The sequence below is a fragment of the Chrysemys picta genome, chromosome 6, assembly GCF_011386835.1.
Source record: "Chrysemys picta bellii isolate R12L10 chromosome 6, ASM1138683v2, whole genome shotgun sequence".
Classification (NCBI taxonomy): Eukaryota; Metazoa; Chordata; order Testudines; family Emydidae; genus Chrysemys; species Chrysemys picta.
The window spans coordinates 122909680-122926984 of NC_088796.1; the positions used below are offsets into that span (position 1 = coordinate 122909680).

The 17305-nt window shown below is 47.4% G+C and overlaps 1 protein-coding gene across 1 annotated transcript; it reads right to left on the minus strand.

Annotated features, from left to right (window-relative positions):
• Positions 1–4879: 4879 nt before the first annotated feature.
• Positions 4880–16671, minus strand: GRHPR (glyoxylate and hydroxypyruvate reductase). Its single transcript, XM_005309197.5, has 9 exons — positions 16300–16671; positions 13080–13210; positions 11979–12051; positions 11358–11474; positions 10499–10587; positions 9036–9140; positions 7875–8010; positions 6648–6778; positions 4880–5174 (listed from the first exon to the last, which is right to left on the minus strand). The coding sequence occupies exons 1-9, from the start codon at positions 16362–16364 to the stop codon at positions 5053–5055; spliced, it is 969 nt and encodes a 322-aa protein (XP_005309254.2). The 5' UTR covers positions 16365–16671; the 3' UTR covers positions 4880–5052.
• Positions 16672–17305: the final 634 nt, after the last annotated feature.

Here is a 17305-nt window from a genome sequence, read left to right on the forward strand (position 1 = left end):
ACAGCATATTTCAGTAACAAGCACCTAGTAAAATCTCAGCTCCATGTACAATGTTGATAGATTACCAAGACAATGTTGGGCTGTAGATTGAGTTTTCAAATGATACTTCAAACAAAATATGCCCATACAAAAGTGGTGAACATGGGCTGCAGGGTGTCACATGGGATATAGTATATCCCACCAATTTAAAAAGTCCCTTAGTGAAAGCTGTATGTGAGTTTTACACCTATGTAAAACAAATTTGCTTTCTTAAGGATCTGATGTTACTTAAATAGTTTTTTAAACTTGCTCTCCTCTGTCATGGAAAAAGGTCTTGGAAATATTGATGCTAGGTTGGTTACTGGAAAAGTTTGACAAGTTAGAACACATTGGTTGAGTTCTCTGTCAAACAGGATTAAACATACATAACACCACTGTTCGTCCCTTGGTTTATCTGCCTGTAGCTTCTCTACAGTGATACTAAGAGAAAGTCTTACATTTAGATCTAGCTGCCAGTGTCAATTGCTTATAATGCAAACTTGGCTTAAGGGCAACAAAAACAAGCCAATGGTGCCTCTGTGCACTCCGCACCAGCGTTCTGGTGCAGGTGATGGGGGTTTAAACATCATGAAATCTTTGGACATTTAATGGCAATGGTAGTTTAACTCCCACTTCTTATTTGATCAGCTGCCCCTGGGGTGACCAGAGACCTATGATCTAATTAAGCCAGTGAGATTTGCCAACTGCTGAGTATGTTTCAACCAGGAGCTGAGGCTAGCAGAGCATAAAAATATCAGATTCACTTAGAGTTAATACTCTACTCCATGGCTCTACTTATCCCACACCACTGGTTCCTTGCTATGTGGCAATTTTAAGTGTGCTTACAGCTTACTGGTTGAGGTTCCAAACCCTTTCCGATGGACTCAATTTCTAAGACTTTGTTGCCTAGCAAACAGGAGCAAGAGATGGAGGGACTATCTCACGTCCTCTTCCATTTTCAGGGGGAGAGAAAGACCCTGCCACAAAAGGCTGCAAAAAGAGCAGGAAGACAACGAGCTCAAGACAGGACCCTGTAGCTTCTCATTCCTGGGAAGGACAATTTTCTGAATCTGAGCTAAAGCCCCCAGAGGAGGAACCTCAAAGCACGTTGTTTCAAGAGGAGTTTTGTTTCTATCCTGGCAAGTAGTGTCAGGCACTGAACCCCCACTGGAAGAACCTCAAAAGGAGGAGGCATCAAAAGATAAGAACTTACACAGAATAGATCTAGACAGAAAGGGAGTGAAACCACTCAAATACTTCCTCTCAGAGTTCAACATCTCAAACCTATCTCCTCTCCATGCAACACTGGAAGATGTCATTAGGGCTGAATGCAAAACCCAGCAAGAGCTCAGAGGCTGGCCAAGATGCAGTATCACGGTCATAGATCCAATCCAGACCTAGTTACTCTACCAAATGTGGATGCAGCCCTTTCATCCCTTGTGAAAGACAGGATGGTCCCAGTTAAGGGTGATTTCTTCCCCAAGGACCAGAGAGAGAGGAAGACCGATTGCTTAAGGAGGAATTCTGAAGCTTCCTCTGCCACCCTCTGAGTATCCACAGCCTCCGCCTCTTCTACTTGAGCCATCTTGGCATGGACTGATTCCCTTTCAAAACTCAGAAAATATTTCTGTGTGGGAGCCATTCTGAGAGAGCAGGCACCTTCTGTGACAGCCTCAGATTCACTGCGAGGGCAATGGGATGTGACCCTGCCTCGTCATCACTTATGGCTAAGGTCATGGGAAAGGCTGATGCTCATGGCAGACAGACGGTGGCTGTCAAGGCTGCTTCCCCACTCTGAACTTTAGGGTACAGATGTGGGGGCCTGCATGAAAACTTCTAAGCTTAACTACCAGCTTAGATCTGGTCCGCTGCCACCACTCCCAAGGTGCTAAGTCCCTTCCCTGGGTAGCCTTGAGAGATCTTCACCAATTCCTTGGTGAATACAGATCCAACCCCCTTGGATCTTAAAACAAGGAGGAATTAACCTCTCCCCCCAACTCCTGGTGGATCAAGATCCAAACCCCTTTGATTTTCCCTGTTTTTTAGATCCATCAGGTTCTTAAAAAGAAGGCTTTTAATTAAAGAAAAAGGTAAAAATCATCTTTGTAAAATCAGGATGGAAAATAACTTTACAGGGTAATCAAACTTAGAGCCCAGAGGAATCCCCTCTAGCCTTAGGTTCAAAGTTACAGCAAACAGAGGTAAACTCCCTAGTAAAAGGTACATTTACAAGGTGAGAAAACAAAGATAAAACTAACATGCCTTGCCTGGCTGTTTACTTACAAGTTTGAAATATGAGAGACTTGTTCAGAAAGACTTGGAGAGCCTGGATTGATGTCTGGTCCCTCTCAGTCCCAAGAGCGAACAACACCCAAAACAAAAAACAAGAACAAAAGCCTTCCCCCACCAAGATTTGAAACTATCTTGTCCCCTTATTGGTCCTTTGGGTCAGGTGTCCGCCAGGTTACCTGAGTTTCTTAACCTTTTACAGGTAAAAGGATTTTGGAGTCTCTGGCCAGGAGGGATTTTATAGTACTGTACACAGGAGGGCTGTTACCCTCCCCTTTATGGTTATGACACTGGCCAAAGCTCTTCAGTGAGCCTGTTGACAAATCCACAGCAGGATCCTCTAAATAAAATCAAAGATGACTTTCCTGACATCCAGGTCCTCAAAAAGAGAATGTAGGCCTTATTTATTACAGATCACATTACTCCTTTTGTACCTATTCTAAGTATCCGTGGAGGGACACCCAACCAGCCCTTGGCAGATGGAATAGGTCCAGGGGCACAAGGGGCAGTCGTGATCCTCTGGAAAACCTCAATTTTTAATCAAACCTGACCTGGGGCTGACCCCATGACATGGTCACTCAGAATGGGAGCAGGCGACAAAAATCTGCAGCTGGCTGCATCCACACCATGTCAGACAAACGAGTCCTGGATGGAGTCTGTCTGGGTTATGCATTAAGAGTCAAAGGCGAGTCCCAAACCTAGGTTCCTGATCTCCCAAACTTTCCCCAACTAGATGAAACACAGCTGCATGAAGATGGCTATAGATTACCTTGCAACCACCCCCAGGCTATTTACCCAGGTGCTAGTTATCCCAACCTCTCAGAGAGGAGGGTGTATGCATATCACTTCCTGGATGGTCTTCTGATCAGGTCCCACTCCTTGGAATGAGCACAAGTTCTAGAGCAGCATGGCTTCGTTATCCACCACACAGACAGCCAAATGAGTCCAGTTCAGCCCAAGTTACGCTTGGAAGTCATGAGAGAGACTGAGCTACACCAAGTTTTTCTAACAGACCGGATATGCAGGATGCTAGATACTATCCCCCAGCAATCGCTCAACTTTATTACAAGGGTTCTGATATCATCTCTCGATATGATGGTATCCTGCACAGATGTCCTGCAATGGACCTGTATTCTCTAGTTCCTGATTTCTCTGGATCCAGAGGACCCATCAACTCTATCTACCTTAATCTCGTTGCCCAAAGCAGTATTGAAATCTCTATCCTGGTGGCTGCAACTCAGCTACGCAGCAGACCACACGCTGGCAGAGCCGGAGAGAACGGTGGTGACAACCAACGCCGGTCTCAAAGCATGGGGAGCCCATTCAGGGAACAAATCCATCTAAGGATCATGAATGGACAAGGAGCTTCAACACTGAATCCAATGGCCTCAATCAATCAGGAATCCCTTTAAATAGTGATGTCTGACACCATAGCAGCAGTAGCTTCTGTCAGCAAACACGGATGCACCAGATCCGCAGCCATCCTACAGGAATCCAACCTCCTACATTCATGGGCAGAAAACAACCTTCTGTCTCTTTAAGCTCTCTACATTAAAGGGGAGTTGAACAGCCAGGCAGATTGGCTGGGCAGACAGAAGATAGAGCTGGGGGAATGGAATCTTCACCCAGTCCTTTGACTCAACAGTCAGAGCCCTGCCTGGGTCATCCATCATGAGACCTAGTTCCAGTTTCTTCTCTAGAAGGGATCTCTGAACCAGAGCCAGGAAGTCACTTTCCCCCGCAGCGATCAGGACCTGCCTTTCCACTTTTTGCAACACTCCCCAAGGCAATTCAGAGGCTCAGAGTCTAATTACTCAATACCCGCCCTGACTACATGCCTCCATTTGACATCCTACTCGAAGGGATATGAACACCTTCTTTGGGCAGAATAAGAAAAATCGTACCTTACCAAAAACCTGCAGATCCCAGCCCATCCCATGCGCAGAAAGTCATTCCCGGGAGACTAATTTTCCTCTCACAACTATTGTGCCCACATGTGTTAAGGCAGAATTAATAGTTGCTGCATTGTAGGAAATATTCGTATTGGAAATTCTGAATTTCTCTGTGTTCAGCCACCTGTTGGTTAATCCAGAGATTCGAATGTCTGAGTAGCCCCCCTATGGAGGTATTTGACATATGCTGATGTGACACCTGCCATCTGGACTGACAACCTGGAGACCCTCACCGCTAAAATCAGGAGTTTCTACAACTTGAGCTACAGAGCTTTGCTCTCTAGTTGAGAGCGATAACAGACCCATATCCTCTGTAGATCAGACATGGGGGGGGGGACGGGCACATAACGTGCCAGCCATTGGGGCACATCTGACGTTAAGTACGATTAAGTCTTTTGCTTTATCAAAGCCATAAAGAATAAAGCCACCCATCTGATTATGATTGTTGCCTTCTTGTGAAAATGGGCCCAATTGTTCCAGGAAAGGGAGTGATTTTCTTTGATCTCTTGAGTTTCCATCCACATACAGTTATGTGCTCTCCAGAGTCACACTAGCATTCACTTTTTCTTTTAGAAATAGCACAATATACATCCCGCTTCCACATCACCACCACACAACTGTGTTACTCAAGCCTGGTTTAATAACTTCTACTTGCAGAACGACAGAGACACATACACCAACTTTACAGCAGGAATGAGTCAGGATCTGTTCTGCTTCTCTGGGCTAAGAGAAAATGGTCATTTTTAAGGCATGACCTGGCCTAGCCAGCGATGGTCTTGGGATTCTCTTCTCTTCACAGCTGGAGTTCACTTGGCATGCTTTCCCCTTGCAAGCCGGCCAGAAGGTTGTTAGCAGCCAGCACGCTCATAGCGCTTCTCGTGGCGTAGGTAGCACTTCCAATGTGAGGCAAAATCACTATACGGGGGAGAGAAGACATATTTCAGGGATGGGTTTGGTATTTGAGCAGCTCTGTCAATGAAATTAAGAATACATTTTAAAGCTTAATGCTTTTAAAGGGGAGATGTACAAGATCATAAATGCTTTCCCCTTTATGTAGTATAAAAGCTACCTCTTTAAAACTAAATATTAGAAAGTGTAAAGTTGGGACCTCTTGTTCCTAACATAGAATCATAGGAGTGGAAGGGATCTCAACGGGTTATCTTGTCCAGTCCCGTGCACTCAAGGCAGGACTAAGTATTATCTAGACCATCCCTGACAGGTGTTTGTCTAACCTGCTCTTAAAAAATCCCCCATGATGGAGATTCCACCACCTCCCTGGGCAATTTATTCCAGTGCTTAACCACCCTGACAGTTAGGAAGTTTTTCCTAATGTCCAACCTAAACGGCCCTTGCTGCAATTTAAGCCCATTGCTTCTTCTCCTATCCTCAGAGGTTCAGAAGAACAATTTTTGTCCCTCCTCCTTGTAACAACCTTTTATGTACTTGAAAACTATGTCATGTCCCCTCTCAGTCTTCTCTTCTCCAGACTAAACAAACCCAATCTAACATCTCACTGTTTGACAAGAACATAGGACTGGAAGGGTCTTCCTGGTTCACTAACTCAGGTCCCCTGCTTGTATTAGGTGAATTAAAAAATACTATTTCTTTTGTTTTTTACAGTGCAAATATTTATAATCAAAAATAAATATGAAGTGAGCACGGTACACTTTCTAGTCCGTGTTGTAACTGAAATCAATATACTTGAAAATGTAGAAAACATCCAAAAATATTGAAATAAATGGTATTCTATTATCACTTTAATCACACGATTAATCGCTTTAATCACACGATTAATCGTGATTAATTTTTTTTTATTGGCTTGACAGCTCTACTTCTAACATGTTCATCACCTCGGTCTCTGAGCAGTAAGGTCCCAATCCATTGACGTTAAGGAGACTACTCATGTGCTCAAACTAGGCAACATGCTTAAGTCCCTTGCTGAAACGGGGTCTAAGTTCTCAGCTGATGGAATACTGTGATCAGTCAGAGACATGTTTGCAAATGAGCAAATACATTTGAACAAAATAAAATTTGCCCTGAATTTAATTAACACACGCAGCTGACAAGGTTTTCCCTCCTCAATGCCCCTCATATCACACTGCCTTGCTACGGCCCAGTGCTAAGAGCAGCTTACTGAAACACACACGGTTTGACTTTCCCTTGCCTGTGACTAATTAGCCCCTCATATTAAACCCTTGCTAGACACGAACCATGCCAAGCTCATCAGGACTGAAATTCCTTGTCAGGTCAGTGTGGCAAACAGAATAGCAAGAACTGCACGAGCCCCTTCTCTAGCCACTAGAAGCCACTGCCTCCCCATCAGAAGTGCAGGAAGTGGAATGTGAGAGAAGGTGCAAACAGCTGCTGTTTGCAAAGATGGTGGCTTACCACAATTCTTCAGGGAAAGGAGAGGGTGGTCTGTAGGCAGCGGCTCTGGGGTTGTGACATCCAGACCAGCAGCTGCAATCTGGCCACTAACCAAAGCCTGGTACAGGTCTTCCTGGTTCACCACCGCTCCCCTAAAAAACACAGTTTAAGCTATACAAGAGCTAGGTATTGTTACTAGTAAGCCAGACAAGCATGGGATACAAACACTGCCACGTGCTTAACTTTACACACTCGAGTCGTCCCACCGGCTTCAGTGGAACGACTCACCTGCCTGAACGTTTGCCCCATCGGCCTTAGGCAGGAAACAGCTCCGTATGTCACTTTGTGCCCGTTGTTCCACACCACTAACGATCAGGTTCTGCTTAACTGCTCTCTCGATGCTCTGCAACGGGTTATCGTAACAGTCACTGTACCCAGGTACAAACCTGACTGTAGTCCAGAGGTTCTCAAACAGGGGGTCGGGACCCCTCAGGGGGTTGCGAGGTTATTATATGGGGGGGGTTTAAGCTGTCAGCCTCCACCCCAAACTCCACTTTGCCTCCAGCATTTATAATGGTGTTAAATATATAAAAATTTATAAGGGGAGGGAGGTCGCACTCAGAGGTTTGCTTTGTGAAAGGGGTCACCAGTACAAAAGGTTGAGAACCACTGCTGTAGTTGACCCATTGCATTCGAATCCCATTTGGGCACCCACAATTTGAACTGTGTTTAAGCACAGTTTTAACCCTCAGCTGTAACATCCATGTAGATGGCACCGTAGCATCTGACCAATCCCCATGCAGCTCCTATCTTCCATGGTGACAGCCCGCTGGGGAAAAGGCCGTTTGAGTATCACCACCGACCACAAACGAAGCTTTTCCACCTGGGAGAACAGCCACTTCCTCCCATTAAGGAGAGACTCCAAGATGGCGCCCACTTTGCAGCTTTTAGAGCGGCAATAATCCCATGATATTCGCTGAACTCCACCCTAAGGGGGAGAAAAGTTACTTTCTTGTGTACATTAATATCTAGTATCCATTTAAAAGATAGTTGCAGCAGGCCAAGCTACAAGGCTAGCAAGCACAAGCTCAGAGTTGGTGCCCCCAGCCAATACTTGCCCCCCCATGGCAATTTCAGCGTAATCCCTTGACATCCCTAACACCCATCAATCAGTTACCTGAATATCACCTGCTTTTCCTTTTTCACCCACAATCTAGTCTTGGTTAAGATGACAGTGAAGATTTTCACCTGCTTGTGTTGATCAACACAGACGTTTTCTTCATTCGGCTGAAGAAATCCTTGTTGCACATTCCTTTAGTGTCAGGAGTTAAGGAACAGGTAACAACAACAAAGTCTGACTCCTCTGCTAGCTTGGTGAGTGGGACTGGGGGGGAAAAAAATCCAAAAAAACACGTCATGAGTTTCCGGAGGGGAAAGCAAGGGTGGGTCTCGTTTATCTTAACTAGTTTGGGAACTACCCAATGTCCACTAAATAGTCATCAGTGAGGGACTACTGCTTCAGGAAGATCTTGCTAACCTCACTCCATGACTGGGTTGCCAAACCCAAACAAAAACATCATACAAACAAGGTGCCATATTTAAAAAAAAAATATATATATATATATATAGACAAGGTGTCATCAACCAAAAGAAGAAATTTACCCATGCTTAGCAAGTCAGTCTTCCACCCCAGAGGTGGCTGCATTGTGTATTTCAGGGGTGGTATGTATTAGTTAGCAAAATATTGCCATAATATTTTAAACAAACATTTAGAAGTTCTGTAAGGCCTGAAGACAGATTTGACAACTCTTTCAGCTTTCACCCAAGGATGGGAGGAGAGGAATAGGTAGAGTTCACTGGATTTACAAACCAAAAGATTGACCCCAATAGAAACTGATTTTTTTGGAACCGTTTATTTTTCAAACGCAAGTCACAGCTGGGCAACTGCTTAGGACTTTGCACGACAAAGTCTATCAGTGAGTTTGAACATGCAGAAAGGCACAGTAGAGCATGTGCATTATTATAGGTAGGAAAACAACTATTTGATATAAATGTGAATATATCTGAAGAGAGTCTCATTTGAGAGTTGCCAGTTATTTAAGAAGTCTGGGATGAAATCTTGGACCCACTGAAGTCAGTGGGGTCCAGATTTCACTCATGACATTGTCACCACTTTCAATCAACAACATACTAAATGTGTTTGCGCTCTACATTCAAACACCAGCCACTCTGTGGGGCCTTAAATAATTCAGCACTGCTACACTGCGCTTGAGGAAGCCTTCAAGTTTCCAATCACCACATCCAAGGACAAGATCTTCCCTGCATCAACTCATTTGCACTGTTTGTTATTCTGCACTTATGAAGAGAGCTTTGTTTCCAGAGCGGTCTTTCCAGCTTCATGTCTCTTACCAAAGTCGGCTTGAAACTCCACGGCGCTCTCCGGTTTTGGGCGACTTCCCGTATACAAAAATTTCTTGACCCCAAATGGCTTTAAACGGCGCGCCACTGCCTGTCCTAAAAACAAGAAGAGGTCACGTCTCTGCACACGGAGATCATGCACTGCAGGAAGGAAACCACTAACCCTGCAATCTGATAGCCCAAAACCGAGTGTATTACTCCTGCATCTATCGACAAGGCTGCAGAATGCATCCACTGTTCACTCAACTGCAATGAAACCGGCCACTTTCATTAAGAGATTACTCTAACTGCACCAGCCCGAGCTTTCCCATTCATTTTGGAGGCCACATGCTCTCATTCATTCCGTGGGAAGCAAATGAATTTTCAATTGGTAAGGCGGCTGCAGCAAAGGGAATGATGGGACATTAAATCTGAAGTGACAGTTTGGAGAGAAAAATTGAAGGAAGGAAAAAATAAAAAATCCATTGACCAACTCCACAAGCTAATAGACAAGCCAGCACTCCCGTGTACCATGGACTTTGAGATATTTGTTTAACTGAAATAAAGCAAGAGAAAGTCCAGTTTGCTTTAGGAGTCCGATAAGGTGGAAATATGTGAATGTTTTACAGCTTAAGGTCTAAGCCTGATTGCAATCGCACGCTGATTAGTAGGATGGAGAGATAGATTCCTGCTTAGTCAGCCCGTGGCTCCTGGGAGGGCAGGTGAATGGGGGAGTGTTCCATCAGCCACTGGTTTGAATGTCCTCAGAATGTTTTGTCCTTTACGGTTCTCTTTATTTATTTTTCAGTTTCTGTGACTGTGTCTAGCACCGCTACCCCGGGGCAAAGTTAAACACAAAATTGTTAGCATAACGAAAGAATGAAGTAACTTGTGAACTCCCCACCTAACGGGTGAGAGCATAAATGTCTGCTCAGCAAAAGCCTGAGTGAACATAGGGGCTGAAAGTTACATCCAGGATTCATCGGATTCTATAACTAACAAGAAGGGGAACACCCGAGTCATGGGTTGTTCCCTGCAGGAAAGGGGGTTAGACACAAATTCACATGCATACAAAAAACAGAGGCAAAGAAAAGAAAGTTTCTGGCTGTGATAAAACTGAGTAAAATATTAAAGCTACAGAGAGTACACACCGGAGAGCTAAATATCTTCTTACTGATCACTGAGTTTGTTATTTTAATCAAACATTCTATTCTATGCAGGTAGTTGTACCATGCTCATCACCATCATACCTGAGCGCCTTCCACTAGTGCATTAAGTAACAACAGCTGGCCTGTATCCGTTCTCTCATCCCCTCCCCAGAGGGAGGGGTATGTGCAGTGAAGTGTCTTCTTTTGGAAAATTATATCTTACACACGCGCACACACACACACACACACGTTGCTATGTCAGTCAACAGTGCTCCCATTATTGGGAGACAAATACGAGAATACATCTACACAATACAATTCACTCACCTATTCTTCCCAGCCCTATGATTCCTACAGTGCTATCAGACAGCCCGTACCCACACATCCACAGAGGCTTCCATGTTGTCCAACCACCACTATAAAAAGAAGTGAAATACAAACAGATGTTAGACCGATTCCATTTTCCAGGTTGGTCTGGATATGGACCCAACAAATGACGAATGGCACAAATACTTCACAATCTCTGTGTCTCATACCGGTGGCAATGATTTAGCACCCTAGAAACAGAAATGAACAGGTATGAATGGTGCTAACACGAAGCAACGAGCTCTACAATGTTCCTGCTGTAAGTCACCTTAAGCGTTAATTAGAGCAGCCTCAAGACTGATCTAACTTTTGTTCCGCTCCCCACAGCCCCTGGGTACAGCCTTTGTGCAGTGAACTCTGGCCATACCTCCGTCCTTCCCGCACTGGGAGCAGGGCCAGTGCAGGGCCCTTCCAGTTGCTCTCTTCTGGCCCGGGAGGCCCCATGAACAATCTAGGAGGCTTTTCAGGAGCCTTTTTCACCATTTTCACCTCCTTTAAGGCCCCTTTATCCTGCCACACACGCTCTAGCGGGACCACTGCCCAAGCACGCAGAGTTATGCCTTAGATTTAGGACTTAAAACAGCCTCTTTGTTAATTGTACTTAACTCACTGGGCTCATAGAACGATGCTGATCTCAGCTAGTCCAGTGCAAATCCAGAGTAACTGTAACTGCATCCATGTAAACGTCTCAAGGCAGGAACTGCCTTTACTTTGGCGTATTCGGGTCCAGGATTGATCAAGCACACAGTCTATGGAGTTACTCCAGACTCTCACTGACGTCGCACAGTTCAGAAGCCAGCCCTAAATTGTCAATACTCACTTCTTCACTGCCTCCGCTGACTCCGGCAGCCTGCGACACGCAGCTAAGAGCAAAGCTACCGAGAGCTCGGCCGTGGCATCCGTCAAGATGTCCGGGGTGTATCCCACACGGATTCCACTGCAATTCAAACACAGCATTTCGGTCCTCAAGTGTTAACACGTGAAATGCTAGTTTGCGCGTTTGTTTACATTTGGACGAAATCCTGTATTACACTTCATTCTGCGGGGCATTTTTCCCCACACAGGTTCTTATATTACCATATTATCGGAGCACCAAGCAAATAATAATTAATCAATCATCGATCCTCACAACCCCGCTGGGAGCTTGGGCCGTGCTCTTATCCCAATTGTACAGACGGGTCACTGAGGCCCAGAGAGAGACCGAGGGTCACGTTTTAAAAGCTATCTTGGGCCTGTGGTAGAACTGGAAACCGAATCAACGTTTCCCGAGTCCCAGTGCAATGCCTTACCCCCAAGCCGACCCATTCTCTGTTCCAATTGGTTTCTCTCAATTAACAATTCTCCATTTCTTGCACTCAAGAGAATGGCAGGGGACACAGCAAATAGCGGAAGAAAATGCCTTCCATGGTTAAGAGTTAGCACACAAAGGAGCAAACAATACCGCTTTTTAATTTCTTCTAGAGCCAGATGGTCAACACCCACAGACAGCGTGCTGATTATTTTAAGGTTAGACCCTGCAAAACATGAAGACAGACCCCTCAAAACCTACAGAGCTTAAAAAGAACGAAACACAACAATGGAAAAATGAAAGGATAAAAATGTCTTACAATTACCGGCTTGTAATTGTCTGAATCTTTGGAATCTACTCTAATGACCAGAAACACCTAACAGGGCTGACACTGAAGCCAGCCAGCAAACCGAAATACCACTTTTTCAGGCAACTGACTCTGGACATTGGACGGTGCTTTGTGCATAGTCAGTTTCACTGTTTCCCCTTCACAGCTGGTCAGTTTTCTCCTTCACTGAGATTCACAGAGTTAGGCCAGAGTGACCATTATGACCATCTGATCTGATCTCCTGTTAACACAGGCCAGGGAACGTCACCCAGTCATTTCTGCATCAAGCTCGTAACTTCTGCTGGACCAGAACAGATTTTTTACAAGACACCTTGTAAACATCAACTGGGAAGGGAAGCAGAAAATCCCTTATAACTTTTAAAGGAATTGAAACCAAAATCAGGATTTGCCAGAAATAGGATTTTTTTTAAATGCCAAAAACATCAAAGAAAGTTGAGTGTCCCGTTAGCTAAGGAAAAGTCTCTTTAAGGATGCTGCATCTATATTCCTACCTGCTTCTCTTTGGCTGGGATGGGAAGAAGTCATTCTTTAGTGGTCATTTTCTGGGGAACTCTATGCTAGGCAAAGAAGTTTCTTCTTGCAGGGAAAAAAAAAACCACACCCCAAAAGGGACTGACCGTGAATTCTGGCCAGTGGACACTAGGGAGCTAGACACATCTCTTCGCGTCTTACAACTCGGTGCCGCCATGATGGAGGGACAGCGTGAGGTGGAATTTAAATGGAGGATTCGTATTAACGCATGGCAGCAAAGGAAGGGTCAGCCAATCCGCGTCTCAGGGGCTGTGAGGGCGAGACACCGGGCCCGAGATCCGGGCAGCACGGATACAATTCTGTGTGTCCTCTCTTTTTTCGATGACAAAGGATCAGCTAAAGCCATTCACAAGAGAGCCGCCGCCCATACCCACCTGCTGCATCGAGGACCTCTTTGTCTATCCGGTCAGACAAGAGACAGAGCAGTCCATGCTTCCCAGCCACACCCGCCAGCAATTCTGACCGCGGGATAGGTTCGTCTGAATCCCATTGCTGGATGCTACAGCTACAAGGATACATGAAAGTCACAAATCACATTAAAGCACGAAAAAGAGGCCCCCTTCAAGCCAGCGCTGCGTATTGCCCCAGGTATTCATACTGTGTTTGCCGAGGGAAGTCAACAAAATGGAGTGAGAAACGCGCTCTTATTTTAGGCAGGAAGGTTAGGATTCCCTCCTTTCCTTCCTTGTGGATTTCCCTTTCACAGCCCAGGACTGTGGCACAGTTACTAAAATACAGCCACGTGATGTCCTGTGTAGCACACGCAAGCCACCTGTGAACTAGCACACGAAAGGTCCGGCACCTTCTTTCAATAACTGCAGCAGCGGAAGGAGGAAGAATAGTGGCAGGATCTCTTCACGCGTAGAGCAAAGAACATTAGTCTTGCAATGAACTGACAACTGAAACTTTTCCTACTTGGCCTCTCTAGGTTCTTATATGGCTCCCCCATCACTGGAATATCTGAGCACCTCCTAATCAACAATGAATTTATCTCCACAGCACCCCCACGAGGCAGGGAAGTATTATCATTGCCATTTTACAGATGGGGAAACTGAGGCACAGACAGACTAAATGACTTTTCCGAGGTCACACAGCGCAGTCTGCACCCCTAGCCAGCCCCTTAATCACACAGACCTCATTGCCCACTCCTTTCTGAAGGCCTTGTTTTGGATGCTGGTCGATTTGCTCTTTGCATTTTAAGAGGGTGGTTTTTTACTGTTCTCGGGCAGCCAGTGGTTCCCCAACAATGCTCTGTGAACACATTACTGAAAATCAATTTGGGGGGCCTACCACTTTACAGAAGGCCTGGAATGCTGCAGGCAATTTAAACAAAGACACCACACAACCGCTCACTGCCCATGCACTAGCGTGTGTGTACTGGGGGGGAGGCGGGGGTCACTGCATTTCCGTAATGCCAGTAACTGATATTTTGCAATATGTGAAAGTTGCTTATTTTCTTAAAGAACAAACACGGGCACGAAACACAACGTAACTCATTTTAGCACATTCAATGCATGAAACAACGCTGAGCGGTTACAACCTGTGCGCCAGGAGAAGGGTAATCCAGTGGCACCCACAGCAGAGCTGGGTGGGAGGGGAGTTAATTCTTTTAAGGCACCGTTTGCCCTTTGGCTTTGCAGAGACAAAATAATGGGGGAGTGTGTGTGTGGGGGGGGAAGTCAGCTGTAGTTAGGAAAACAACTTTTAATAGAAACACACGTTTGGTTTCTGAATGTTTTGCCTGGGAAGTACTGGAAGGCCGGAGATGGTTAAAAAACGGCTGATGTGAGGATAATGTACAATGTCAAACTAAGGTTAAAAAATTCAAGGAACCCATAGCCGGAGAGAGGGAGGGAGGACACATAATAGGCCTCCTTCTGCTCCCATTGAAGTCAATGGCAAAACCCCCATTGATTTCCCTGCTGCAAAACATAGGCCCTGATCCTACCAACACGTAGGCATGGCCTTAATTTTATGCACATGAATAATTCCACTGATGTCAACTGGATTAGCCAGGTGCATAAAATTAAGGACATACACAAGTGTTTACACAATTGGAATTGGGACCTTAGCTGGCTATATTCTATGCACAGCATCGTTATTGTTATTTTAACTTTTGCTTCTTGGAATCAAAGGCACTGACCAGCATCTGAGATCAATGGCTTACAAAATATGTCTGCATTAAAAACAAAAAAAATAGGCGAAGTCTTTTCAAGTCACAGGAAGGGAAAAAGGGGTTCTGGGCAAATTTTTCAGAAGTGCCGCAAATCCCCAAATCAAGGGGATTTAGGTGTTTGTCTAGCTCTGTGGATCTGGGTGTCTAAGTGATTTAGGAGCCCAAATCCTATTGAAAGTCAGTGGGACTCAGGCTTCAAAGGACAACATTTTCAGAAGTGCCTAACACAAGGGCGCAGCAGTTTATTTCTTTCCTTGTAAATAAAAACCAGCTCTCTGTCCCCCAGGCCTCAGCCTTGGATGGGTCATTTACAAGAAAAAAGAAATTACCACCCATCTATAAATGCCTCCGAGCATCAGAGTGTGTCATGGAAAGGGTCAGAAACAGAACTGCCGTAAAATAGATGGCACCACAACAATCCACGTTCTAAACCACTGCCCCTTGCCCTATGGGACACAGAACACACCAGAGCGCACGCTAGATAATCACTCTATGTCTGAAATAGGCTGTAATCTCTTCAGGGCCGGGTCTCTGTCTAGAGCGACAAGTGATGAAATCAAGGACTACATTTGTACCCAAAACCTTAATTTCCCCGATTGGATCTCTCTCTCTAGAGCAGCAGCTGAAGGTTCTTATCCTCAGGCGGGCAGCACCTGGGGGCAGAGGCGGCTTTCTGTTCAGGGTTTGTACAGCGCCCAGCACCAGGGGCCATGACTGGCGCTGCTGGGCACCAGGGCAATACACAGAACATCCCGGTGAGGACCATAGCCAAGGCGTTCTCTGCCTGCACCTGGCTGCTGGTGGCAGCAATGGGAACAGGACCCCAGCGCATTTCAGGGGGGCGGTACGCCCGTCACTGGCGTTGGTGAAGGACTCCTCAGCCCCGGGGACACAGGCCTGGGACCTGCCTTTCCAGAAGCAGCGGCTAATTCTGGGTGCACAGGCTGCCACCCCTCCGAGGGCTGGGCGCTGCCCGGCCTCCCAGCAGGGCCGGGGCTGCTCAACACCGCTCAGGATCGAGCCCCGAGTCTGGCCCCCAACCCCTGCCCCCGCCGAGCCCCACTGGCCACCCCGGCGGGGCCCCGCCCAGCCACGGAACCGCCTGCTGCGAACGGGCCCGAGCGCACGTGGGGGGAGCCCAGCGCCCGCCCGGGGGGGAACCGGACCCCGCCGCCTGCAGCCCCCGCCCCGGGGGAGAGCCGGGCCCGTGCCCCACCGCCCGCTGCAGCCCCCGCCCGGGGGAGAACCGGGCCCGTGCCCCGCCGCCTGCAGCCCCCGCGCCTGCAGCCCCCCGCCCGGGGGAGAACCGGGCCCGTGCCCCGCGCCTGCAGCCCCCCGCCCGGGGGAGAACCGGGCCCTGCAGCCCCCGCCCGGGGGAGAACCGGGCCCCGCCGCCTGCAGCCCCCGCGCCCTCTTACACGCCAGCCTGGCTCAGGGCCGCCAGCCCCTCGCGGGGGATCCGCCGGGTGACAAACGCCTGCATCGGGGCGCCCCGGCTCCCCTTAACCCTCGCCTCGGTGCCCGGGCCGGCTCTGGGCAGCGCCCCCCGCGTCCTCACTCCGCCAGCGCCGCCTCCTTGCCCGCCTGCGTGCAGCTGGCCCCGGCCTGGCTGCCCGGGAAGTGCCGGGAGCAGAAGGGGGGCGGGAGGGAGCTGTGGGGCCTTTGCCTCTGTCGGGATCGCTGGATGCACGCTCGGATCACGAGCAGGAAGAGGCGAGGCTAGACGGGAGCTGCCCCCCGGGGTAGAGCTAGTTTGGGGGACTTCGGCGCGGCAAAGCACAACTGGGGCCTTCCATCCAAAGTCTCTTTGCTGTTGTCAAAGATCCCCCAGCGAGAGGGAAAGCTCATTAAGATGCATCCGTGGATCATAGTAAATGAAAGCGATTAGCCCGCCAAAGGCGTGGCTGGGAGGGTGGGACACCCCGCTTCAGAAGGATCAAAGGAAGTGCCGTAGGACGCTGCAATTTGATCAACCCGAGAATTGCACGCTGGCGAGCACTCCGTGCAGCGACTGCTCTAGCCTGTTTTAGGAAAGGGTCGGCTGTTTACCTCCAAGAAGAACCTTGTCAGATGCAGAAACCAAGTCACAAAGTTACAAGGAATCCCAGTTCGCTTGCTCCAGAGTGCAGAGCACGCACTGATGGGCTGGCGGGTGCAAAAGGAATCTCCCACCACTACAAAGGATTGTACAGTTGACTAGGTACATGAAGGGTTAGTTGTTTGTTCCTTCCTCTGAAACATCAGGTATAGGCCAGAGACAGGTTATCAGACCACTTCAGTGTTTCACACATTAAAGCGGCAAACAAGTCAAACTCATTTTCAGTAGCAGGCTGTGAAAGCTGGCCTAGCTTTCCTGCACGCAACAACGATGGGCCAGCAGATGGTACCTTGGCAGAACGCAGCAGGGATTTCTGAACCCTGCTT

Bases quoted from the DNA above. Each gene is read 5' to 3' on its own strand.
- GRHPR (XM_005309197.5), bottom strand. From the start codon at position 16,364: ATGCAGGCGTTTGTCACCCGGCGGATCCCCCGCGAGGGGCTGGCGGCC. The intron at 6,779-7,874 runs GTGAAAATCTTC...TGTGTTTTTTAG, and splicing joins GTGTTGATCAACACAAGCAG to GGGAGCGGTGGTGAACCAGG. The intron at 5,175-6,647 runs GTAAGCCACCAT...TCCCCCGTATAG, and splicing joins CCTTTCCCTGAAGAATTGTG to TGATTTTGCCTCACATTGGA.